The sequence below is a fragment of the Balaenoptera physalus genome, assembly GCF_965194825.1.
Source record: "Balaenoptera physalus genome assembly, chromosome: 11".
NCBI classification, from domain to species: domain Eukaryota; kingdom Metazoa; phylum Chordata; class Mammalia; order Artiodactyla; family Balaenopteridae; genus Balaenoptera; species Balaenoptera physalus.
Window position 1 is genome coordinate 7318959 of NC_138896.1, and position 27433 is coordinate 7346391.

The window sequence follows — 27433 nt, forward strand, 5'->3', positions numbered from 1 at the left end:
TATTAAAAAGAAGTTCAGGCAAATTTCAACTGCCCTCAAAAGCTTACCCATTTGTTTCCAGATGCCTATGAGCTCACCTGAGCTCATGATCTCCTCATCTATCTCATCCCACGGTGGCCTCTGTAACACCTTGAATTACAGAACTGTAGTATATAGAACACAGTACATGTACACAGTATGCCTCATTTTCTCATGGGATAGTATGTACCATAATATATATATATACAATATATATATATACACTTCCAAATATATATACTTCCAGTTCTTACAGAATTTCAGTGAAAAGGTTCTTTTAGCAGGTTGGCAAGTGTTTCCACGCAGTTCCCCTCTCCCTGGGAATCCCACCCTGAGATGACTGAGATGCGGAACAAATCTGATCGACAGAGAGCATACATTTCCCACCATTGCCCCTCTCCCCTGACAACAAAATCTTCGTTATTCAGCCAATTGCATCTGCTTCACTTCTCCAAGTGTGAAGTCTCCCAGAAGACCTGCTGGTCCTGGAGGTAAATAGAGTGCTGGCAGGCTCTCCCACCATCTAGTCAACCTGGATACATATACATTATCTCAGTGGTGGAGTAGGCCTGGGCTCCCGTCAGCCCCTGGAGGTTGAGGATTGCATGTTATTTTGGTTTACAATTGCACGGCATTTAGCAGCGTGTTTTGCTGACGGTGGTTACACAATAAAACTCTCCTGAATTGAATTCTGCATCACAAAACACATATAGACCTTGCCAGAGACCATTGTTCACGCAATGTAGGCACATACAAAACAAAATTGTCAAGCAGAACAAATATTTCCCTAGTCTGCCCCCTAAAAACTAAAACAGCCTAAAAGATAGTGATAACCCCAAAGTTATATCATGGGTCTTTTTTGTCCGGCCTTTCATTTTCCATAAATAATATTTTCTGGCCTCAGGCATTCACCTATTTGCAACCATGGGATTAAAACAACAACCATGGGATTAAATTCAGAATCATCTTAATGTGTGTGTGCGTGCACGTGCATGCATACGTGTGCTGGTAAGTGAACATTAAAGTCACTTTGTCATGATTTGGGGACTAGTGGATTCAGCAGGTTACATATGGAGCCTATCAATGTGGGACAGCTTGTGGATATCATAAATATATTTTTCAGATAGAAACTTTGCAGCCGTGATCACACCACGTGCTCACCCCTTCCCTAAGGTTCACTCCTTTATTTGTAAATAGCCAGAAAGCCATCAAGCCAGAGTTTAATAAACATTTAATTTGAAATGAATTACCACATGTTGTGTTTGTTTATCCATTATTAAATCTCTGAGCAACATGTCAGTGGCAGGAGCAGCATACTGTATCACAGCACTGATATATTAGAAAACAAACCCACGGGGGATATTAACTGCTAATACTATGTCTAGGAAGCCTCCAAGAAAAATAAATAAATATATGCAATGTAGCAGAGACAGACATTCGAAGAGATTTTTATGTTTTTTTTTTAATTAATCTATTCAGAGCAAGGGCAGAAGTTCCCGTGTAGTCTTTGAAATGTGAGGCTCATATTGGTCTCTGAGCTCAGAACACAGCAAATGATAATCAGCCTTTTCCAAAGCATTTTCCTAAAGCATAAAAGATTCTTCCTCTCATGGTATACAGTGCTCCCATATTGAATGTGTCAGTATTCATATTTCTTGGAGTATCACCTGTCCTCCTTTTAAGGGAACTGGGGGCAGACTTTTTGCCAAGTTCAGAGCACAGGGCAGTAGATGTGGTAAATATAGCCACAGTACCCTGAGGAAATACTAGAAAGCAAAAATGATCTAGTGAAAAATGGTCTAAGAGTAATTGCTTCTAATCTTCTGCTCAGGATCCTAAAACTAGGTTAAAATGTAAGGATCACTGAAATATTATTACTGTTAAACCAGAACCTGCTTTCTCTAAAGTTAAAAATTCTAAAATAAGATTTTTAGCTTCATATTTAATCCTAAAACATTAGGGGGAAGGAAGGAAGGAAGGAAAGAAGGAAGGAAGGAAGAGAGGGAGGGAGGGAGGAAGGAAGGAAGCAAAGAAAGAAACCCACATTACATATACACATTTTTTAGTGTCCCAAATAGTGGCTTTAGAGTTGACTGGATATTTGAACTTGATATTTACACAAAAAATTAACTGTAATTTTCTATCTTTTTTATAATCATTTCTTTTATATGTCTTGATTTATTAATTCTACCTCAGGAAGGTGATCATCAACCACCAGAAAAGATCTGGACTTTTTCTTCTCCTTCTACATCTCAGATTCCCAGGTTACACAGATTATGTGCTATTGTTAAATTAATTTATTTTCATAGAATGAGGGCATCCCAAGCCCTCCTGTTGGAAGGCCTGACTAATCTGATTTGATGTAGACAAGAGGTGGGTAAAAGTCTTTCTTTTGCAGACAGGACCGAGTAAGACTTAATCACAATGTCCACGAATGTCCTTGACAGAGCAGCCCCACAAAGCATTTTGGAATGAGGCTAAATCTGCCCTTCGCTTCTCTGTTTCCTTCTCTGCCCTTTTATGGCACTCTCTATTCTTTCTTAGATTGCCAGTGCCTTAGACCCCACCCCCCCGACCTTCCCCATATCCACATTGAGCATATCGACAACAGCATAGCCATTGTTAGCCACCTGGGATATTTGCATTTAAAATTAAAAAAACAAAGCCTTAAACCTATTAAAACCCAACATAGAATGCTTACAGTCAGCTCAAAGGTGTGCATGTTGAGGACAGCAAACTCTACCCATTATTCTCTAAACCCAGACCATGACTTCGGTCACCTCCTACCTTCTCAGGCTATGAGTAAAGCAAATCCAAGTTCTCAGGTGTGAGAAGCAATATACTTTAATCAAGCTGCCTTATAGTGCTGGCAATTATTACCTAGTGTCAATATATATCTCATTTCTAATTCAGTTTCACAAATATTTGTTTAAAGCCAGTGACATAATTCAACATATATGAATTCTGTGTATAAAATTTCAATATAACATTTCCAGGTATACGTGACTCTATAAAATGACACTGAGTTCTCTGGAGGTGGTGGTGTCTCAGTAATCATTGGCTGGTGATAATGGTTTTACTCATAGGGAAACAGGACAGGTGTGAATACGGAAGCCCAGGGCTTGTGCTGGACTTGCCTGTTAGGGAAGGAAGTGGGGTTCTAGAAACTGAGCTTAGCAATCGGTGGAGTTTTACTTGGCCCAACAAGGCAAAAAGTCTCCAAGGGATTTGGAAAACTCCAGGCACAACTTAAGAAACATTTATCACTGGAAATTGAATATGAAGCTCTGTGTTGCCCAGCAGATAGGTAGAACGAGACAAGGAAGATGGATGTCACCTAAGAAGTCAAATAGTGCAGGCTTTGGGTCTGATTATAGTAGGGATCCAGCATCCTTCGGAAACATCACTGTTTTCCTGAGCTATGCTCTCATCCCAACACTTTCATCATTCTACATACTCTCCCAGTTTGAAATCTACCACATACCAGTCTCAGCTAGAGTCTAGGTGTTTATGCCTCTCTAATGGACATATTCTCCTTCCCAACTTCCACCTCCCTCCTGAGCTTCACATGCATTTTTCCAAAGATCACCTGAACATTTCTACTTGGGTATAATATAAGAATCTCAAAGTCAGTAGTTCCAAAATCAAGCCCATGGTTTTTCTTCTAATCTTGTCCTTCCCCCTTTATTTCCTGTTATCTGCTGGTTGATATCCATATCTACTCATGTTAAAAAATTAGGAATCATCCTTAATTCTCCTGTGCCACCCATATCCAATTAACAGGAACATTCTTATTCTTAGTCCTATGGTCATTCTATTCCACCTCTTTAATACTTTAAAAATTTGTACTCTCTTCTCCAACTTTACTATCTCTGCCCTAATTCAGACTCTTATCTGTTGCCTGGACTGCTCTAAACTTTTCCTAACTGATCTGTTTCTAGTCATGCCTTTCTCAAATAAACCCTCCTAAAAATTACCAGAGGGATCTGCCTAAAATAGAAAGTGAAATACATCACTCGCCTTCCTAAGATCCATCCGTGGCTATCCATTTAATGCTGATTTCTCATCAGCCACAACAGACCCAAGAAGACAGTGGAGAAAAGAGTGAGGGAACATTATTAGTATCCTAGAATTTTATATATGGAAAAATGATCTACCAAAAGTAAGGAAAAATAGACTTTTGCAGGCATGCAATGACTAAGAGAGTTCACCACTCACAGATCCAAACTCTAAATGAATTACTAAAGATTTATTTCAACAAGAAGAAAAATGGAACCAGACCGAAGACATGTTACATTAAAATATTATAAAGCACAGATACTGTCAAATGTGTCAGTAAATTAATTTTATACTGAAAGTAAAAAAAAAAAAAAAAACCTAGATTCTCTGTTTAACAAAAAAGTGAAACTGAAGGCATAGCCAACAATAACGTAAAAGTACACGGAGGTGTTTAACGAGTAGCTAAAACACACTAAAAGTCCTTGTCACACTCAGAATAGAAATGAAGTATTGAATAAAGTTAGAGTTTTAAAGATAATTTATACTTAAATATGTAGATAAGAAAATTAAGGATAATAGCTAAAATAACAATAAAATTTATAGATTAAAAACAGTACAGGAGGGACTTTCCAGGTGGCACAGTCGTTAATAATCTGCCTGCCAATACAGGCAACAAGGGTTCGAGTCCTGGTCTGGGAAGATCCCACATGCTGTGGAGCAACTAAGCCTGTGCACCACAACTACTGAGCCTGCGCTCTGGACCGCGAGCCACAACTACTGAGCCCGTGTGCCACAACTACTGAAGCCCACGCACCTAAAGCCCATGTTCCGCAATAAGAGAAGCCACCACAATGAGAAGCCCATACACGGCAATGAAGAGTAACCCCGCTCGCCGCAACTATAGAAAGCCCGTGTGCAGCAACGAAGACCCAATGCAGCCGAAAAATAAACAAATGAATATAAAAAAAAAGTACAGGAAAAATAAAATAATTATTTTGAGTTAAAGAGAAATTCAAAAAAGAAAGTATTCTTTAAAGGCAAAGAAATAGGATGGTAAACATAAAATGCAAAATAAAATGTTATCAAGTACAAATAGAACAGTAATACGAATAATTACCATAAAACCTAAACTTACCTATTAAAAAACACATATCTACTTGTCTCGAGTACAAAAATAAAATTCAGATTTATACTGCTAAAAAAGATATATCCAAAAGGGCACCACAGGTGAATTTTAAATTTTTAAAATAAAGTGTAAAAAAATAATATATGCTTTGAAAATATTTATCAAAAAAAACAGATGGTAGAATTAATATCAGAAGAATTAGATTATAAATCCAAAAGCATTAATAGACATACAGAGAGACTACATCTATACAAAAGAAATGAGAACATCATAAAAACTATAACAATCATAAACTTGAATGCACTTAACAACAGATTTAAAATACATAAAACAATATCCGGCAGAATTACAGGGAGAAATGGACAGATCCAGTCATAATTGGAGATTTCACACATCAGATAAATAAAAACTGAAGATAAATGTGTTAAGCTTTCAAATCAAGGAAGTTTTAAAAGTAACCCCAAAGAAAATCTGAAGAAAATGAGTAAAAAAATAATAAGGCTAAGAATATAAATGTAGAGTAAACAAAAAATCAATCAAGAGTCTTAATGGAGGCAAATGAGCAATTGTATATTTTTAAAAAATGAATAAAAATGCATGTCTTAATCAATATTAGGAATTAAAAGAAGAATATAACTATAGATTTAGTGTTATTTTAAACTTATGATAGTGTTCTTATATATTTTCTTATAGATATGTAAAATATTTCTCAAATAATACATGAAAAACACTGATTCCTCCAAGGAGAACAATAGTTTGCTGGAAGGGCAGCAAGGGGAGACAGATTTTGTTTCAAACAATTTAAATGTATTGCCTATCCAACAAAACTGTAACAGAAGGGAATGCATTTTAAAAGGTAATACAATAATATGACAATGCTAATCCCATCAGTTTTAGACTAAGTTAATCCAATTAGAATTAAATTAATAATAAAGTGATTGAATAATCATGAAAAATCAAAAATTGAATCGAAAATCAAGACTTTCCTACCATTCACCCCACCTTAAAAAAAAAAAAAAAAAAAAGGCACCAGAACTCTTACAGATCAATAAGAAAAATAAGTAAATAACCCAAAGAAAAAGTGGACCAAATATAGGAAGAGGTAATTGTCACAGAAGATAAAATCTAAATGGTCAACAGAAATATATGAAAACCTTTCTTGTATTCAAGGAAATTCTAATGAAAACACAGAGATATCACTTCATTCCAACTGAATTGACAAAACTGACAATAACAAAGATTGATAAGATATGAGTCAAAGAGACTCTGCTACACAGCTATTGGGTTGGAAATTGATACAGCTGGATGGCAGTGTGTCACTATGCTGTAAACTTAGGATGTGTGTGCCCTGACTCAGTGATTCCTTTCGCTGTAGATATACTGTAGTGAAAGTCACACCTGTGAGCACACGGAGGACATGTCCAAGAATAATCACTATAGCCTCGTTTGCAATAGAGTGAAACTGATAACAACATAAACAATAAGAATTAACAAATTTTGTTACAATCATGTAAAGAAATTCTATACAGAAATAAAATCAATAAACCAGAAATAAATATATGTGTTTGTGAGTGTGTGTTTGTATGTGTGTGTATGTAAATCAAAGATAATATTGAGAAAAAATAAAGTTCCAAAAGTAGATGTAAAATATGATATATTTATATAAACTTTATAAACATAGGAAATACATTCTATATTGTTTATAATTACATACATACCTAGGAAAGGGAATTATTCCCTTTGGGGAAAGGGAATAATTCTTTACAAAAGATAATAATCTCTAATGTATCTCTTCTGTAAATTGAAACTTTTGTACATTGAATATTTCAAACAATGTTATTTGCTTATTTAGTGCTTGATTAATCCAGTCTTTGAAAACAAAGTCTTATAAAATAAATTATATTATTTGAGAACTTTATTCTGAGAACAATTCTCTTTCATTGAGCATGCAAGAAAGAATTTTAGAGCAGCAAGTCATGTGTTTCAATGAATTTTCTATTTTATTATGTGATTTATAATTATGCAATATGAAAACTAGTATTCTTGTCTATGATTACATTCTCTTTAAGTGGCAAGGTATAGAAAGAAATACACTAATACTACTTCTTTTCCAGTTTTATATAATATAACAAAACTTGAAATATTAGTAATAGAATGCTGATAAAATGTGAACTAACCTTGAGATGGGAGTGAGGAGGATTTAGCTTTATCACCCCTTGAGGCACAAATGTTCTTCTCTGTTTCTTTCTCTGAAAGGCCAGCTGTGTTATCGACACCTGATTCTGCTTTCTCTGCTTCAGCCACTAAACAAACTGGAAATTCAGGGGGAAGCTGAATACGCCTTTCATGGTTTTTTTGGTCATCCAAATGTAGAGGAAGTTTAACTACCTATTAAAAGATAGACCTGTTATTGAAACTGTTGAAAATATTACACACACAGCTAATTATTTCTCTAGAACAAGGATATAATTTGCAAATCCGAAAGGTCAACGATGGATTCAATTTTTCCAAAACTTCCATTTGTTTTTGTTTGGTTTCATTACCCAAAAAATGCATTTTTAGTATTAACAGGTTTACATACCATGTCATTGCTCTATATGTTTATTAGTTTCTTTGTTTTATAATTTCTGTAATTTCTTCTTCCAAATAACACTGTGCGTCTAATATTCATGCTGGAATAAAATTAGCAAATATTCATTTACTAGCTAGTATTTACTATCTTCAAGAAACAATATTTTAAGTTCAAAAATAAATGATCAGATTGTAGAATCTAGTGGTGAATATAAGGGTGCTCAGTATGCAATTCTCTCAACTGTTCTCTATGTTTAAAATGTTAATAATAAAATGCTTGGTAGAAATAATCAATGACACAGGAAATGAAGTATTCAGGAAAGTGAGGGATTGATAGAAAAGGTTTTCTAGGAAGAAGTTAAAGGCTACCTTCCTTGCATAATTGTCCGTCTTACGTTCTTCCACACCCACTCTGGGGGTTGAACCAGAGCAACTTCCAGTCTCCTTCTTAAAGCTCAGGGTTATTAGCCTGAGTTTTACCCCTAGTAACACATGAGGTCATGGCTGAGGCACACACCCTGGCTCGGCCAGGCCCTCTGACTGTGGCACTTTCCTTCCTCCAACAGACACCGGAGGGAAATGATCAAGACTTTACTTGTTTCCTCTAATCTCTAAGTCTGCATTGCAGAACCCCTTTTCTGTTCCAATATCTACTTTATCTTTCTTTTCTCTTCCCAACCTCAAGTTATTCTTCTCCTAACTCCAAAAGGACTACTCAAAATTAACTTGTTCAGAAATGTTTGCATTTGAGAAAACTCACATCAGAAAAATCCACATATTTCACAATTTCACATGGAGGAAAATACGGTTTCAAGACAAAAATTTTTCATTTTCATCCTTGTGAAAGAGAAGCATCTACATTCGTACTTATTCTGCCTTACAATCAGAAAATCATACATCTTGAATAATAGTACTATTCTCATTAGTAGGACTCACTCCCCCTCCCCAACTCCTTATGAAATATACACAGGAAGAAAACTTCTGTTATTGTCTATCAAATAAGAAAGCTAGTGTACAATTATGTCCATTTGTAATGGATAATAGCCAGAGGGCTCTACAGATAAATCATAATATTACTTTTTTCATAAAGTTTTTTTTTTAAACAGGGAGTCAGAAAAAACAGGAGAAAAAAATGGGCAATGAGTTCAAATCAAGTAGATTTTAGTGAAATCAAGTTATTCTATTGTTCATCAGATAATCTCTTTTCTTGACTTTGTAACTTTTAAACATGACTTCTTGATTTTACCTCAAATATAAAATATATATCTCTTTATTATCGATATCTGTACTACCTAAATTATCTTTTATGAAACAAAGTACTGATTTTCCATCTCATAATTTATAGAACACTGAACATTAGGTAACAATGAAAAATTTAGTGAAAAATTATTAATGCCTTTTACGTTACCTAATAAATACCAAAATTTATTTTCTTTAATGGCTATATTTTCATTTTCATTTCATTTTGATCTCTTTGTACAGTATTCAAGTCACCAATTTGTTAAATACTTTGTTGAGTGTTTTCTACAGTTTTCTTCAAAGTTTGGGTGATTTTTTAATAAATCCTTTGGATTCATTTATGATGGTCTTCCTTTTCAAACTTATACCAATTTTCTAATCTTTAGAAGTTTTTAAAAATTTCTGATCCTGAGGTCCACCTCAAAACAATTTAATCAAAAGATCTGGGAACAGGACTCAAGCTATAGTATATCTAAAGCTTCCCACATGATTCTAACATACAGTCAGATTTATTTTAGGATGCCACTATTTCCAGAATGAATAGAAAGACACATATTCATCTAAGAGTGGTTTTCTTAATAGCATACCTAGACTGTGACAAGAAGATATTCCAGCAAAACATAACTGAATTAGCTAAAAGGGAAAAAATGTCAGTTAATGAAACTTAAATAGAAAATGGAAAACCATCCCATAAGAAGGATATGTAGCTGCTAATTTTTAGGTCAAAAGTACATGTGTTTCCTGAAAATGTCCATATTTAATGGTTCTTTCAGTTAGGTAGGTAGGTAGATAGACAGACTGAAAAAAATATCAAACATACAGGTAAGGAGGAAAATAAATCATAGCATTTTATGATACAAGCACCCCAGAAAAACAACGTAAACAGGTAGAACAAATTTGGACATATAAGACAAAAATAATTTGGCTAAAAATGTGTTGGAATGCTTTATATTTCATGTATGCTGTCATTTTCTTTTTTGGATCCTCCAAGGTGGTGGCCTAAAATGAATTTACACAACAGCATTTCTGCTAAAAGACTTGGTTAGAAAATAGAATGCCAAACCTATACCAATAAATGGTGTGTGACCAAGTGGTTTTTTTTTTTTTTAAATTTTTGCTGTAAACTAGGCAGCTTACATTGAAGCCATGTGTGTGGCAAAGAGAGCTTTCTGATGGCCACTTTCATCCTGTGGAAATGTGGGTCATTGGGTATCTGTTGTTGGTCTCATCAAATAAATGTCAAGCATCCAGAAGGCAGAGACCACATCTATCTCTTCATATCCCTGGAACAAGCAATGCTCAACACACAACAGAAGCTCGATAAGAACTTTTGATAAAGAAATATATCCCCTGTCCCATGTTGGTGAGACCAGTCTGCTCCAGCAGCAACAGATTGTAAACTGAGAAATCAGGGGACTTGGATGGATGTCCGGATTTATTTATAACATAGACGTTTGGATTAAGTTATCCTTAAGATTTCTAACTCTAGAATTTTACCCCTTGTTTGTAGACATAAATTTAATCTGCATTATGAGAAATCAGTATTAAGATGTAATTACTTTTATAGGTTTATGATACTGGAATTTTCAATAGCATGAAAAGAAGCTAAAGGCTAGAAAGAAGCAGATTTGGAAAAATTTTTAATCCTTTTTCCTATTCACAAAATCATATTGCACACCTGAAAGTAGAGATTGCACAGCCAGTGGTCCAGGTCCAAGCAAATCAAATCTTCAATTTTCCTGAAGTTGTCGAGTTTCTGGTCATAACGTCCTCGGAGAAGTGGACACTTGAACTTTCCCTCCACTACATCCAAATTGCTATCGTACAAAGGGAAAGTTGTCCAGCCCACAACTTGGTGGAGACAAGCAGATTTCCCATGAAGGAGAATGAGTTCAAACAAGAAAGCTGCACCAGGTTTCACATCCTTCTTAGACGGGAGTACCTAGGACAGACATTAGGACAGGGGAAGACCAGGAAGCTTGTATTTAGAAACACATCACAGTCAGTGATGCCCACAGATAATTTAGAGTTTAAGAGTTGGTTTGTACTTTTACTGTTTGCTCTTAAAAACTCACCATTGGGTGCACTCACATAAATAAATGTTCCAGCCCAAGGTAATTGAGCAAACATACCACCATGAAAATATGACCCCAAAAAACAAGACAAATTTGACCCTGCCAGTTCAAGATTCTGCCCTTTATGAGCTTTAAGACTCAAACTTGTAATATGTTAACTAAAGTGGTATACTGTACTGTTGCTTGAGCTGGTACCTCTTTGTGTAACTATTTCTATCTTTTGTCTTATTGTTTTACTTGCCTGTCATTCATCTTTGTATCATTCAGGTAACCAGCACAAGTACTTTGAACAGAAGAAATGCTTTTCTTTAAAAAAAAAAAAATGGTTGAACAAACTATCACACTTCAGAGAAACTAATCCTGGGCATAATGATAGTCTGAATTAACTATTACAAGGTCTACCTCTTCAAAGAAATATAGTGTCCCATTTAATTTTGTGACTACTCTGTATATTTCAGTTGACACAATAATGCACATCACTGTATAAGCAATTTGTCAGTGCTAAGTAAATAGTGTTAGGCATAAAGATGGATAGAATGATCAGATTGACCAAGCCATTGTTTACATCCCCAGACTAGAGATGGAGGTTATTCTCCAGCCTTCAAAAAAATTTTTAGGAAAGTGCAAGACATGAATAATCTTTTTTTAAAATAGAGTATAGCCTTGGGTTTTTTTTTTTAATTCTGTGTGAATAATTATAAATGGACAAAGGTAGGAACTTGCCTAAGACTATTTTATAACAATACATTTAACCAAAAGTATGTAGGCATATTTTATATGATTTATATAAATATTCCAAGACTTAGTTTATGTTTAAAATGAAGCAGAAGCATCTGTTGAAAAATGCCATAACCCTGTGGCAGCTGCTATTAAACCATTAACAGGATCAGGTTTCATTTAAACCAGATTTACCATTTTCTACAACAGCCCATGGGAGAGCTAAAAACATTACGCACAAATTACAGACAAAAGAGATTCTTAATCAACCCATACTTTTCATTTGGTTAGTTGGCTGTGAGTAACCCTTGTGATAAGAGAATAAAAGCTAAATGGGGAGGAGGAGGAAAAATGGGGTCAGAAACCTATTTCTGACCATCGTTTAAAAATAAAGCTGAACTGCTGCTATTACAGTCATTTCATCAATTTTCATCTCTGCATTTAGTAGTGAAAACTAATGTCCCTCTTATACTAACCTGATCTTACTCAGTGATATGTTCAAAATATTAATAGATTAAGTAAGAAGTTGACCAGTACTGACCCAATTCTATCATTAAGTTTCCTGTGGTCTTGGGCAAGTCACTTCTCTTTTTGTATCTAAGTTTCCATGCATTCAAATTTCCTCATCCATAAAGAAAAGAATATAAGCACCTTCCTCACAGAGTTGATGCAATTATCAATTTGGATAACAAATATTAAAATGTTCATAAAAATGTAAAATGCACATAAATATTATTATTATTATTAATCTTATGACTTTATCCCAACTATTTCTATGACTTATGTAAAACACTAGTATCATTTTGTGCGTGAGAAACAGTTCAAGGCTACCAAACATAATCCAGTAACACCAGTCAGCATTGTGTCACCTGTAACAATGTAAATTAGAAGCCAGTCTTTAGGCACAAAAGGATCTTCACTTCAGCCTATTTAACAAGATAGAGGTGTCACATGCAATTACCCTGACAGTCCCCCCCAAAAAATAAGTATTTGAACAAGACAAAACCTAGTCACTGATATTGACTGAAAAGGAGGGTAAGAGCCATATGTTATCAAATAGAGGAATTTATCTGACAACAGTTGTCTTATTTATTCTTTTAGTGCCTTTCCCTTGCTGTATGTTGTAGGAGAGATCTTTTGCCCTGTAATGTGTAGGTTGGGACTCATTTTTTTCCTCTCTGGCAAGAAAGGATCACTAAGTTTCATTGTACCTCTCAGAGGAAGCTTTCCGCAAACCTGAGTATTTCCATAGCTGTCCTATGATGTGATGTTTCCATAGTTTTCTGTAGCTTTGTAATTGAATGCTATATAATAAAGGAAATAAATGCATCAGTCTCCTCCCAACTACCAATGCTATCTCATCATCAAAGTCCTGGTAGCTGGAGGTCATAATTTCTTCAGAGTAGCTTTGTTTTCTGAGTGCCATATAACATAAGGGTGATGCGTTTGATCTTCCATATCAAAGAAGGTGCATGTGAAAGGAGAGTGGAGAACAAGCAGAAAAGAAACAAACAAGAATTCTGAAGGCTGAAGTCTGTACGGAGGTTTGGAAGAGAAAGCAAAATTCCTTCCACTTGGACACCAAATACTTTTAAATTGAAGCAACTCAGAAAGGATTAAGGAAGTCTTACAAAATGATGAAAATGCGTATTGACGAAGTATTTTTCAATTTTCTGGATTTTCTGAAATATTTGGAAGGATTACTGTTTTCATTCTCAGAAAAAAAGTTGACAAAGTAATTTCAAAAACAGAAGGCTTTCAAAGTTCTGCTTCTCCTTATGATGGAGATGGTCATAAATGCCCATAATTCTTACTATAACAAGGAAAAAACTCCAGGTAAATTACAAAATTATGTATATTTTGAATGCCTTGGGAAGCTGAGGACATGAAGCTTAGAGGAAACTAAATCTCAGAGAGCATAAGCCCTTCATATATGAGTTAGGACTAGAGGTAGCTTTAATCTCAGGGAACGGGTGAAGGAGTAGATCTGTCACTGGGTGAGAGACTTTGTAGGTAAAAGGAGAAATTGGCTGAAATTTTAACAATCTTGGAGTAATGTGGAATGTCAAATACACATGAGCCCCAGACACAGAATGAGTCCTTACTATTTACAGATTCTCAATTTTAGGACTCTTATTCAGCAGCATGTGAGCAATTGGGTTCAGGCTGAAAGTCAAAAAGAGACCTTCCATGGCATAGAAATCTCAAGGCAGGGTTAGGGAGCGGAGTGGTTATGTGGTGCTTGGATACCAAGCCCAGCTGGAAGGAGGGATCTTTCACACTTGAAAACTTTTAAAACCAGTGGTGAATTAAAACTAATCAAAGCCACAACCTAACCCCAACTTAGCTTAACTCTAATCAGAAAGATCACTCTAGCTGTCTGACAGAGGCTGCTCTTTTTGTGCAGGGTAAATATTTTCTACTTCAGTCTTTACAATTCATTTATACACAATATCTGGCATACAGTACACAACTATGAGACATCCATAGAAGCAGGGAAATGTGATGCACAGATAAAAGAGAACAGTCAATGGAAACTGACCCACGGATGACTCAGATGTTAGACTTAACAAACAAATACTTTAAACAATCATTATAATTAGGATAAAGAAATAGGGAGAAAGATGGAAATAACCAGGGGAGGGAGGAAAATTTCAAGAGTGAACTTTAAAAATGTTTAGGGTACTTGAAATGAAAAATTCATTGAATGGGCTTAACAGTAGAAATGGACATGGCAGAAAAAGGATAGATGACCTCTAGTAGAGGCTAGTAGGAAAGTCCCAACTGAAGCACAAAGGCAAAAAGAATGAAAAAAGGGGGAAAAAAAACCCCAACTGATCAGAGCATGTAAGATGTGTGGGACAGTAATAAACAATCTAAACACATGTAATTGGAGTCCTAAAAGGAAAAGAGAAAGACAATGGTGCAGAAAAACATGTGAAGAGATAGCGGCTGAGAATTTTCCAAAACTGATGAAAGACATCAACCCACGAAACCAAGGAATTCAGAAAATCCCAAAAAGAAAAAGGAAAAAGGAAACCTGGGCATATCATAGTCAAACCAATAAAATCAAAGATAAAACCTTAAAAATGAAGGGCTACCTATGATATTTAACAGAAAAGTTCATTATTGAATGTCAAAGGGTCATACTTTCCTTATCATGAAATCTAGAATTAATATAAAAATATTATATGTCATATGGAAAATTCTACTTTCATTTTTTTGCCCAGCTTTTTTGCCCTGCACTCGGATCATAAAAAGTTACTTTTATCTCTGGTGCTGAACAAAATGTTACCAGAAACTTTGGTTCAGTATAAGCTCTACTTTTTGCTCCTTGGTAGGCTGTTTCTTGCCTGATATCATATTGTCACTTTATATTTATCATAAAACTTGTAATTCTTCAGCATTGCATTAAAGACCCTAATGCTACCTCACCACAATCTAACTTTCTAGTTTTATTTTCTGTAAAACATATAGTTAAATATATGTTTAAATATGTAATACATAAACATGCAAATTAAATATGGTCAAATTTATTGACAATATATCTGTCTGTCTGTCTCTCTCTCACTCTCTCTCTCTCTCTCACACACACACACACACACACACACACACACACACACACACACACACACAGAGTCTACTATTTTCTCATGACAGCCTCTTCATGAGGACATACCTCTTCCTCCTCCAAGTTTTGCTCATTATAACCAAAGAATCTCGTGTCTTCAGTTTGGACAATATCTTTGAGGGCACAATTTCTAATCTCCAGGCTTTCAAACAGAAGTACAGGCAGAGATACTGGTGAGGCCCAGACATGAACTTGGAGACTTAAATGTTTTCATAACAATTACTAAGATATTCTAAGGTTTTTGAAGTTCTTAAAACTTAAAATAATAACAATATTAACAAAAGACCTCAGTGACCTCAGAAAAGGGCATTTAAAAAATTTTGTTGAGGAGTACAGACTATCTAATTAAAATACTGATTGTACATAGGCCACATAATTTAGGAAGCACTGTTATATTCAGTCCCTTGCTCAGTTAGAAATCTTTTCTGTACTATAGGAGATAGTTCAGTCTCTATCTGAACCCTACACTGATAGGAATGTTTGCCAATTCAGAAGGTAAATCAATTCCTTGTGAACAGCTTTTTTTTAGAAAGCTTCACTCCCTCCTCAGCAGTTATGGTGTCATAAGTGCTGTTCATCAAATATTTCCAGCTCTTCACCTTCTAAGCATATAGTAGGATTGCATGTCCAAGCCCCGTTGTGGTTGGGTGGGCCATGTGACTAGCTCTGGACGATGACCTCTGAGTGGACAGAATATGTGTCACTTCTAGGCCAGGGTACTTATTATTGGTTCTAGAGTCTCCAGAGTTTTCTTTCATTTTTCTCCTTTGCTACAGTGACCAGTGACCAGTCTTTGACTTAGAATGAGAATGGGTAAAGCAGAGCCCCTAGCTGTCCTGAAGTAGACACATAGCTTGGGTGAAAAATAAGCTTCTATTGTATTAAGCCACTGAAATACTGGGGGGTTTTGTTACCATAAAATAACCAAGATAATATTGACTGACTGCTCCTGCTTTGTATTGACTCACATCCAGTCTTAACTGTTCTATAAACATGATTATTATACCACAATAGCTTCAGAGCCATAGTTCTAAGTCATTGGATATAAAGTCGAAAACCAAGTGGTTCTTTGCCAGCGTCATGATAAAACCAACTGTAGAGGAAAACGCAAATACTCACATACTGCACTACAGTGGATAAGCAGAATACCCAACAATGTTTCAGTTGTTTGTGGTAAGACTACAGTGACGCTGTTTGGATATTTCTTTGGTTGGAATTCCTATAAATGCATCTTAAATGCTTTTGACTTTATATATAGTTTACCTCAGTCCTAATAGTTTACCTCAATCCTGCCCTGTTTAATTGCTTCTCTAATTTAAAAGGGAAGCTATATATATGTCCTAATGGGTTAAAAGCATGGACTTTGGCATCAGACAAACATAAGATCAAATCCCAATGTGACACTCCAGTAAGTAACCTATCATTTTGGGATGGATCTTTGTTTCACCATTTATAAAGTGCTGGTGGTGGTGGTGGAAGGGGTGGGGAAGGAAGGACAGTGGTGATGAAGGGAAGGTAGCAATTTGGGAGAATGAGAAATGAACAAAATGGTGTCTTCTGGGACTAATATTCTGTTGGGAATAAGCGTAGTCAAAGAAGTAAATAAATATACTTAATTTGCATTAGAAAATAGCAAAGTGTTCTTTCTGAGGCAAACAACTCTGGACAGATGAGTGGGAACTGATGCCACAGCACAGGGTAATCTAGGTTAGCCAGTGAGAGTTTAATAATACCATTATTTTCTTTTCCATTCCCTTAGCCAATATAAATAAACAGACATATTAGCTCTAATCCCCAGTCTTTCTGCTGTGGGATGAAAGAAAGTAATTATTCTTGGAAACTTATCTTGGCCTAGGGATCAAGGACAGAGGGTGGTAACAGCTATAACTATCATAGCTTCTGAATAGAAGAAGAGAGAAAATCTTACACCTACACCGTTGGAAAACCAGTGCTCTCATGTGCAAATGTAACAGTTCCAGTTCCCTGTTTTCAAAATTGATTATTTTAGTTCCTTAATCCTAACAGTATAGCATCAACCATTAACATGTATCAAAAGCTTACTAAATGCAAGGTACTTTTTAAATCACTTTATCCTTATGAACACAATCACCACAATAATCCTATGAAGTTGATTCTATTATAACTCCACTTGACTGATGACACAACTGAGGCAAAGAGAGCTGGCCCAAGGTCACACAGAAAATAGGTGTAGAGGGTAGAGCTGGGATTTGATTCCTGGCCATGTACTCCAGAGCCATTCATGCCATGCTTCTGAAATGTTGGAGGTGAACATCAGACAGCCTACCTTGGATTCCTGATGAAGAAGCTCAAGACCATTCCTCTACACCCTATTTCCTGCTCCTTTCCTACAGGCTGAGGAGCTGGGCTCTTTCCCACGTTTCTCTGTATTCAGCCTGTTCTCTCCTTAATTGCTCCCACTGAGTTCGGGCATCAAAAGTAGACACAGAACTTACCAAGAGAAAACATCTCCAACAAAACTCCATCATCAGCATCCTGAAAAACTCCATCATCCAACATCCTTAAAGAATGAATCTTTCTGAATATATATACATACATATGCATAAAACCAAATCACACTGCTGTACACCTAAAACTAACACAACATTGTAAATCAACTATACTTTAATAAAAAATAAAATAAATTTTTAAAAAATGAGTCTTTCTGAGGGCTAGATTCATCAGATAGCTTACAAATTAGTAATTCTGAATAAAAATCTTCCTGAAATGAGGGCACAAGTCTATGATCTCTCAAACTTACAGTCCCTGAATTGAATTTTGTGATTTCTCAACAAAGAATTTAATTATTTAAGAAACCTCCACAATCATACGATGATTTCCTCAAGGACATCATCTAGCAGTCTCCCAAATTTGATTTGTGTAAGAATTACCCAAAGGAGTTTATTTAAAATGCAGATTTCTAGGCCCCTTCTCATCCTTGAGTCAGTAAGTCTGGGGTGAAGCTCAGGAATTTGAATTTCTACAGGCACGTCAAGGTAATGGTGATTCACGTGGTCCTTCAGACCACACTTTCAGAATCATCGTCCAATATGGATACCAAGACAAGACAGGTTTGTGTGTCCTCGATCATATGTCTAATTGACTTCATAGCTTAGGGCGGCCACATTTCTGTCTAAAATCAAACTGATTCATACCTGAATAATTACTGGCTAAAAAATATGGCCTTTCCACCACTTTCCATCAAACATGACTGAAATCAAGAGGAAATATATGGCATGTCATCTCATTACATCGCAATTCCATTACCTGACCTCAACCTCAATGTGTCATAACTCATCTCTTCACATGCTACTCAAATGTTCAACTAAGAATATTTCACTCCAGGGAGATGGCAAAATCTAATTGAATATTTTAATTTAGAAAATTTAGTTCTGGGATTTCTCCCCCTACCCCCCCTTTTTTTTTTCTTTTTTTGAAGTGAAAACAAAAGTTGAATTTTCAGTTTCTCCTTGTTAGGCAAAAGATAGATTTTTCCTTTCTTTGTCCCTGAGAGTTGAAGACATTGGGGAAAAATTGGGCACAGCCCATTACTTTTACAAACCCCAGTGACTGAGCCTCAATGCACAAAAAGATGGCATTTCTGAACATCTGCAGCATGATTAGATCAAATACCAACAAATTAACCACAAATGGTTTTACAAGGAACAGGCAAATACATCATTTGGAAAGGATAAAACTTTTGGCAATAATTGCTAATCAACACTTTCCCTTTGGGAAACCCACATTGTACCAAAGATATCTGGCAATGTATTAACGCCTGTGCAGTGTTTTACATTTTACGAAGCTCTTACATGCACAATATAACATTTGATCGGCGTGTCAATGTAGTTAATATTAGCCCATTTTACAGGTGATTGAAAAAAAGCTTTGAAAAAGTAATGATTTGTTCATGTTTTCCCAGCTACTAAATTATTGATTTGACTATGTCAAAAGCCATATCCAACTTCAGGACTTCCCCCTGTTCATTCATTCAATCGTTCATTCACACACCTTTATTAAATGCCCATTTGTACTTAAGCACCATTTTTGGCACTGAGGATAAAAAAAAATTAAATAAGCTCTTCTTCTTGAGTTACAATCTGGTAGTGGAGGGGATAAGCAATAAACAAGTAAGACAATATCAATAGTGATAAATGCTCTAATTTATCACTAGTGATATCTAAATAATAGAAATAAATTAGAGAGGAACTAGAAAATGACCGGAGGAGGAGCTATTCTGTTAAGAAAATGTTGTCTCGGGAAGGGACACTTAACCTGGGACCAGCAGCGTCAAGGTTTGAGGAGGAACCCCACTAGGAGGAAGCCGTAACTAACGCAGCCTTGTAATAAGAAGGAGCTTGGTCTGTTCAAAGAACAGAAAGTGAGTCTCAAATGAAATACACAAGCAGAAAAGTCACATGAAATAAATTAGAAAGGGGGATAGAGGCCCGATCACGTAAGGCTTGGAGGCCCAGGTAAGGAATTTGGATTTTATTCTAAATGTAATGGAGAGCTACTAGGAGAGCTTAAGCAGAGGCTTGACATGCTCTGATTGGCAGTTTACTAGATTGACCTTTATTGGTCCTTGAGTTTAGGGATTTCTTGTTTGTTTGAACCCAAATTGTTTTCCTGCCACCACTATAAGCTTTGAGAGCCCCATCAGGTCAAAGTCATTGACTGCTTGGTACACCTATGAGGCAGACGGATAGGGAAAGATAGCCAGCCCTGTTCTTTGCAATTACCAGGCCATGTGACCTTGGAGAAATTCTTTACCCTAGTCAGCCCTTTGAGACGTCACTCGGCGTTCATAGGAGAATTAGTGCCTTAAAAGTCATTGTAAAGCATTTTGTATAGATGTTGAAATATTAAAACCTATTCCCTCTGAATGTGAGTGAGTTCAAATATAGAAGCAAGTTCTTCCTCTTTAGAGAATTCAAAATGATTTGATTGTTGAATTGCATGCAAAGTGAACAAGAACGACTATTTTGTAACTAGGGCATTCTTAACCCTGAATAAATCAGATGTGAACAGATGTAGAGAACAGACACAAAGGACAAAGTTGGATTTATGGCATTTTGAAAGCAGTTCCAATAAAATAAAGAATGTGAATCTGCATAAAACACCAAAAGTTTTAAAAAGTTAAAACGTTTTTCAACTATAAAGCAGAAAACAGTTGTCTATTTGAAGGCTGCAATGTGAGTCTTTTGAATTTTTAGATTTATTCATTCATTTAAAAATATTTATTAAGACAGCCACAGTTCTAGGTGCCAGAGATTCAGCAGCGAACAAAATAGACCCCAGTTCTTGCCCTCAAGAAGCTTACATCTTAGTGCTGGCAAATATGTTTCAGTGACCACCTGTCAATATTATGTAATACAGCAGCCTCATTCCCAAATGAGACTGGTAAAAATGATTTGATTATTGAATTGCATGCAGAGTGAACGACAACTACTAATTTGTAACTAGGGCACTCAACTCTGAGTAAATCAGATGTGAACAGATGTAGAAAACCGACACAAAGGACAGAAGAAGAGACAGAAAGAGCGAGGGATTTGGCTTTAGAAATGGAAATAAACCTGGTAAAAATACAAAGAAAAATTACAGGAATCGATGAGTAGTTTACAGATTTGAAAAACCAACATATCAGTTCTTGCCGTTTTCTGTAGGGTAGTTTGTGAACCTCGGTGTTTGGACTGTGGGCTCCAATCTCAGCTTCAAACTTCTGGTCAAGTTCTCATCTCTAAAACCTCAGTTTCTCTAATCTGCAAAATGGGTTTAACAACAGATTGCTCTGTGTGAAATTTGCACTGATCGTGTGTATTAAACACATAGTGATGAAACTGGCACAGTTCAGGCACTCAATACACATTATTCTTCCTCTCTGCCAGAGACTATGAGACAATGATAGCATGACCTTTTGCACTGATGGCCCTGAAACCCCTCACATCACTCAGTAACAAGAAGTAGAGGCAAAAGAGCATCCAATAAATTTAATGGAAACTGAGTTTTCTTAGAGGGAGAAATCAAGAATGGATTAACTGATACTTCTTGAAGGGATGTTTTGGACGGCTGGAGAAATCTAACAGAGAGGGAAAAGAAGAGAACATGCTACATGGAGAATTATTATTATAATGAAAAACTAATTATAGCTACCAGTTATTTCCTACATGCAACCCACTATGCTAAGCAATCTATACATCACATTATTTAATGCTCACAAAGTCTCTATGAATAAGGTAACAGATTCCCATTTTACAAATGAAGGAACTGAGGCGAGGGAGATTAGGTAATTTTCCTAAAGTGATGAATGCTAAGTAAGTAGCAGAACCAGACCACTGTTAAAAGCAGCATGCCCAGGGACCATTCACACCACTCAGGAGGAGCCATTTACGATCAGGACTCTCACAAGTCTCTGGGAATTCTTGGCCAGCAGAAGTGACGATTTCAAGAACTGACAAAAAGGGCTTCCTCCACTGATATAATGGCAAACTTTTTAAAGCCACATGATATAATATACTCCAAGGCTATTCATTATGAATGGTAATAATCAATAATCAATAAAAGCAATCATGCTCAGGCTCTAGTTTTCCTAAGACCACTCCTTCCAAGGAGTTATTAAAATCATTTCAATTCTTCAATATTAAATGTCACACAGAGAATAACCTCTTGCAAAATGTTGGGTTCATCACATTTTAAGAATTAATACTTTAGGTCATTTTAATCAGTTTCTGATATATGCAGTTTTCAGAAAGCACTTCAGGGAAGAACACTGGGGCCATGACTAATAATGACAAGAATATGAACTATATTCTTCATATACATACTGGAACCAGAACATTACTGAAGTACTTTACCATCTTAAGTATTTAGGAAGCTTTAAATAAAAAATAAATTTGCCTTTTTCACTGAAATTGAGCATCCTTTTTTTCAGGCATAAAACTTCAAACTTATTAATTTCATGGCTATATTTTAAAATGGGTGCCAGTACCAGCTAGATGACTGCATGATAAGTGTCTTAAAAGTTCAAGAAAAGGCACTAAATTTTTCACAGTATTTGTGTTTCATTCTCAGTGTAATAAAAATATGCCACCCCTTTAATAATGAATAATAGATTCTCAGTTTGATTTACCTGCATGGATTAAATGTCATGTTTGAAAAGTTGCTATTTTATTCATATTGGATTTCCCTCCAGTAAAACAAAAATGGTGTCCATCTACTACTATAATAATGATACCTTGCCACACTGATGTATAAATATTAACTGGTTGATATACTTCTTAAAATTCTATAGAACCGTGAAAGAGTCCGATAACACAGTGAGTTTAAGTCAGGTTTTCTCTGGAGCTTCTGAGGTGCCTATATGTGCCATACAATTAGCCAAAACCCACTACAATAGGGGAGCCTTATTTCTTTTTTTTCTTTTTGGCTGTGTTGTGCAGCATGTGGGATCTTGGTTCCTCGACCAGGGATCGAACCCACGTCCCCTGCATTGGAAGCGCGGAGTCTTAACCACTGGATTGCCAGGGAAATCCCTAGACCTTATTTCAATGACGCCAAATTTACGTATTGAATTCTAAAAGGTTGAAGCAAATTGTTGCTTCTTCTTTCCCACTGAATAAAAGGACAATTCATTGTCACCAGTTCTTCATGAACCCCTCTATTACTTTTTCAGGACCACCATAGCAAAGTACCACTGACTGGATGGCTTTAACAATAAGAATTTATTTTCTCACAGTTCTGGAACTGGACATCCAAGATCAAGGTGTCAGCAGGATTGGTTTCTTCTGAGGCCTCTCTCCTTGGTTTGTCTCCCTGTGTCCCCACATGGTCTTCCCTCTGTGTGTGTCTGTGTCAATCTCCTCTTCTTTAAGGACACCAGTTATATTAGATTAGGGCCCACCCCAATGTCCTCATTTTAACTTACTCACCTCTTTAAAGACCCTGTCTCCAAACTTAGTCACATTCTGAGGTACTGGGATTTAGGGCCTCAGCCTATGAATTTGGGGGAAACACGATTCAGTCCATAACAGCCCCCTTATTTATCCACTTCCATCTCCCACATCTTCTTTTTCACATACATGCAGCATAACTAAAGGACAAGACATTGCACACAGGACTCAAATGCCTTTTGGGTGAACCACCTCTGAATTTAGACACATAATGATTCTTTTTCCTTAAGCACACAAGGTTAAATTTGCAGAAGCTACCCAAGCAATTTAAGAAGAGAGCCCTGACTTTATTTCTCCAACTCTCGATGTAGTTCTTGGTCACAGAAGGGGCTAAATAAGTTCTTCAATTATCTATTGCTGCATAACAAACTATTCCAAAATTCAGTGACTTGAAACAACCTTTGTCTACATCTCCCCATCGTGTAGATCAGAAAATCACAGATGACTCAGCAAAGTAGCTCATCTACTCCACAGGGCATTGGCTGGGGCCACTTGGCGCCACTCTTCTATTACCTGTACTTTTTTCCTAAGTTTGAAGTGATTATATATTTATTTATCAACTCCACTTCTCCTTTGCATAGTTAGACAGCTATGACTAATAAAAGGAAGGTAAGTGTGAACTCAGTTAATGTGGTTCCAGAACAGGAGCACATGCTTGTTGAGAACTAGACTTTTACATGTAGTTTTTTTAATTCTCTGATTTTCTTAACAAAGAGCTTAAGTTGTCTTCTGTAATCAGAAAGGCCAATACAGCTATTTGTCACTTGAAAATATCAAAAATCATCTGGAGAAATTTCTTCTTGATCTTTAAAATAATCAAGTTGGCAGTTAACATAACATCAACCGATGCATTTGGGGAGGTCCCCATGCATGCCTAAGTACTCTGGAAATTTCTAGAAGGCACACCAGAGGGCTGTCATCTACCTTTTCACTAGGGAATGAGCTTAGTCAAGTTTGCTCATGCCTCATGGAAGTGAGTTTATGGGCTCACTTCTCTCTTTTGAATATTTTACCTAAAATATTATTTTTATAGGTTAAAGAGGGGAGATGAGACTAAATAAACATGAGCTGTAAAACAATAAAATAATGATATTTATTTCCTTATTCATTACCAGTGACAGGCTCCCCATATATAATTAATGTTAAAATAATATCATTTTATCTGAATTGACGTGTTTCTTCTCAATCAGGTTTATTTCTATTTTAGAAACTACCGGTACCACGATTGGGCTCTTAAGATTATCTTAACATTTCCTCGTAGTACTTATTGTTGGTAAACTGAACTTACATTAAACCTGTTGCACCTCTATAACTAGAGTTTCACATTTCATTTTCTTTTCTCTTTTAGAAGTAGTTATTGAATACCTACTATGTACAAGTACTGTATGCTCCAGAAGACATACCAATAAATACAGTATGGCCTCTGCTCTCAAATACCTGAACTCTTGTTGGAGTTAATTAATGTGCATAGACAATAGCAAAAATGACTGAGTTTGGAAGCCAAAGGATAAGTAGGAGTTAACATTGGGGACAAATGTCCAATGGCACACCAGAACTTGGAGGATATTTGAAGCTTGGGTACAGCTCAAGATAAAAGGGTGGTTGGGAGACTTTCCTGGTGGCGCAGTGGTTAGGAGTCCGCCTGCCAATGCAGGGTCCACAGGTCCAAGCCCTGGTCCGGAAAGATCCCACATGCTGTGGAGCAACTAAGCCCGTGCACCACAACTACTGAGCCTGCGCTCTAGAGCCCATGAGCCACAACTACTGAAGCCCACGTGCCACAACTACTGAAGCCCATGGGCCTAGAGCCCATGCTCCGCAACAAGAGGAGCCCCCGTTCGCCGCAACTAGAGAAAGCAAGCCCACGCGCAACAAAGACCCAACACAGCCAAAAGTTACTTAATTAATTAATTTAAAAAAAAATGTGATTTGGTGGCTGGGTCCATGGAGGGAGGCTGGCTCTGTTAGATGAGCATGAAGCTGTGGAAGGAGGCTGAGGCCACATTACCAGCATCTTTGCATCCACGGAAAAAAGCTTAATTTATCCTAAGAGCAATGGGGAGTCAACAAATGGGGTTTTTTAAAAGATTTTTTTTTTTTTTGACGTGGACCAATTTTAAAGTCTTTATTGAATTTGTTATAATATTGCTTCTGTTTTATGTTTTGGTTTTTTGGCTGCCAGGCATGTGGGATCTTAGCTCCCCGACCAGAGATTGAACCCACACCCCCTGCATTGGAAGGAGAAGTCAATTACTGGACCACCAGGGAAGTCCTGTCAACAAATGGTTTTAAAAAGGAAGTGATGAAGTGATGTGATGGAAAGACTGTTTTAGTTAATGATGATCACGGGGACATTGGTGATCCACTGGGGTTAGTGGAAAACCCTTTATGGAGTTAGGAAGCAAGAGTTGAGTATCCAGAGTTATGAGGCAAGGGTTTCATTCCCAACATTGTCCTAATAAGTTATATGATTTGGGGTAACTTGCATTATTTCTCCAAAATTAGGTTTCTCATCCGTGAAATAGAAATAATGTCTATGTCATTTATTTATTTTGAGGTTAAATGTCATAATGTCAATGAAGGCAGTAAACTCTACTTTGTTCTAAAAATACTGGTTTTAGAAAGAACTTAGGATACAAAGGTATTAGTATTGTTCATAATTGCTCATTTGTCCTTTCAAACAATATAATCATGGACATGCTAGAAAGAGAAATAATAATGGCGTACTTTAGTTAACCGAAACTTTATTTTAGGAATATATTTGGGTTTTGTTCATTGCTTGTTTTTAGAGCTGGTTTGTTCTTAATTTTAAAATATTTTGTCCTCACCCTATTAGTGGTAACATTAAAAGATCAATGAGTTAAGGCTTCTTGTGATGACCATTTTATGGTTGAGATAGAGTGAAAGCTCTAAGTCATTTTGCTAAGTAGGTTTTGGAACCAGAATTCAAATCAAGGTGAAGAGCACACACTTAACCATTATCCCACCAAGTCTTGGCCTCCTGTATTTATTCTTCATATTTCAATATATAAGAAAACTTTCTATGACAGCATTTTCAAAACATTTTATTTGTAATTAAAATGTATTTTATCTCCATTATCCAGAGAAAAAGCCTCAGCACAAATAAGAAAAAGCAGATCCCCTTGAACGTAAGAGACAGATAAATGCCTGCTCACTGTGATTCCGTCATCTGGAAGTCTGTGTCATCACGTTCTGCTTTTCGACATCCCTTTAGCTGTAGATTCTTTGCTATAGAATGTGCTTTTAAATATTGTCCAAGGAAATTATGTCGCGTGTTTGACTTCTTCCTTAAGGAATCCTCGAGATTGCCACACTTTAGGACAAATCACTTTTGACTTTAAACTAGTATTCATAAAATTTTATTACTCACACTGACAGGTGATCCCCAAAAAACCAAACCAAACAAAACAGATGTACTTATCGAATAAAATGGGGTTAAGTACCATCAAAATCAAGTGATTTTTTTTTCCCTTTGGTGACACAAACCCTCAGTCCAAGACACGGTTTTATTTTCTGTGTGGTGCAGGGTAATGTGAAAAGAGAAATATGCAGGCCTAAATTGAAGGAAACCATGGTCTTAATGGAATCATGATAGAAATCGTTCCAGAATGCTACATCCTTCCAGAAAAAATAACCCTGTAATATCAGCAAATTCAGAGTCAGCATGGGTTACCTGCTCCACACAGAGGGCCTGGTCATGTTTATTACAGATCTGCCTGAGGCTTAGCCCAACATGAGCACATGACCTTTCAAAACATTTTTTTAATTCATTAATCAATGTTCTTTGCCTGAATTTTGCTGGTTTTTCTTCTTTAACCTACTAGTTATATCCTTTTCTAAGTTGGCCGATCCCTGTGCCAGTGAAAATGAGAATTGCAAGCATAACAGTTCTATCTAATAATTAACAAAATGGTCTTTTGGCCCAGATACCATTACCAAAGTTCAAGAATGATATTTTAAAACGTCACCCTTTTGGGCGACAAGACAATTATAACAATCATTGCAATTCTTAATGTGTGACTTCACATTTTTAAAAAGTACTGTAATACGTCTTCTCTTTCAATCATCT

The 27433-nt window shown here is 36.3% G+C and overlaps 1 protein-coding gene across 1 annotated transcript in view; it reads right to left on the bottom strand.

The window, feature by feature from the left end:
* The window catches only part of LOC309638155 (uncharacterized protein), a 343672-nt gene that overhangs the window by 171090 nt on the left and 145149 nt on the right, over positions 1-27433 (bottom strand). Inside the window, exons 12-13 of the mRNA XM_082413765.1 lie at positions 10632-10895; positions 7321-7531 (exon numbers count right to left, since the gene is read on the bottom strand). Coding sequence (XP_082269891.1) covers positions 7321-7531; positions 10632-10895 — 475 coding nt within the window. The remainder of the gene's footprint in view (positions 1-7320; positions 7532-10631; positions 10896-27433) is intronic.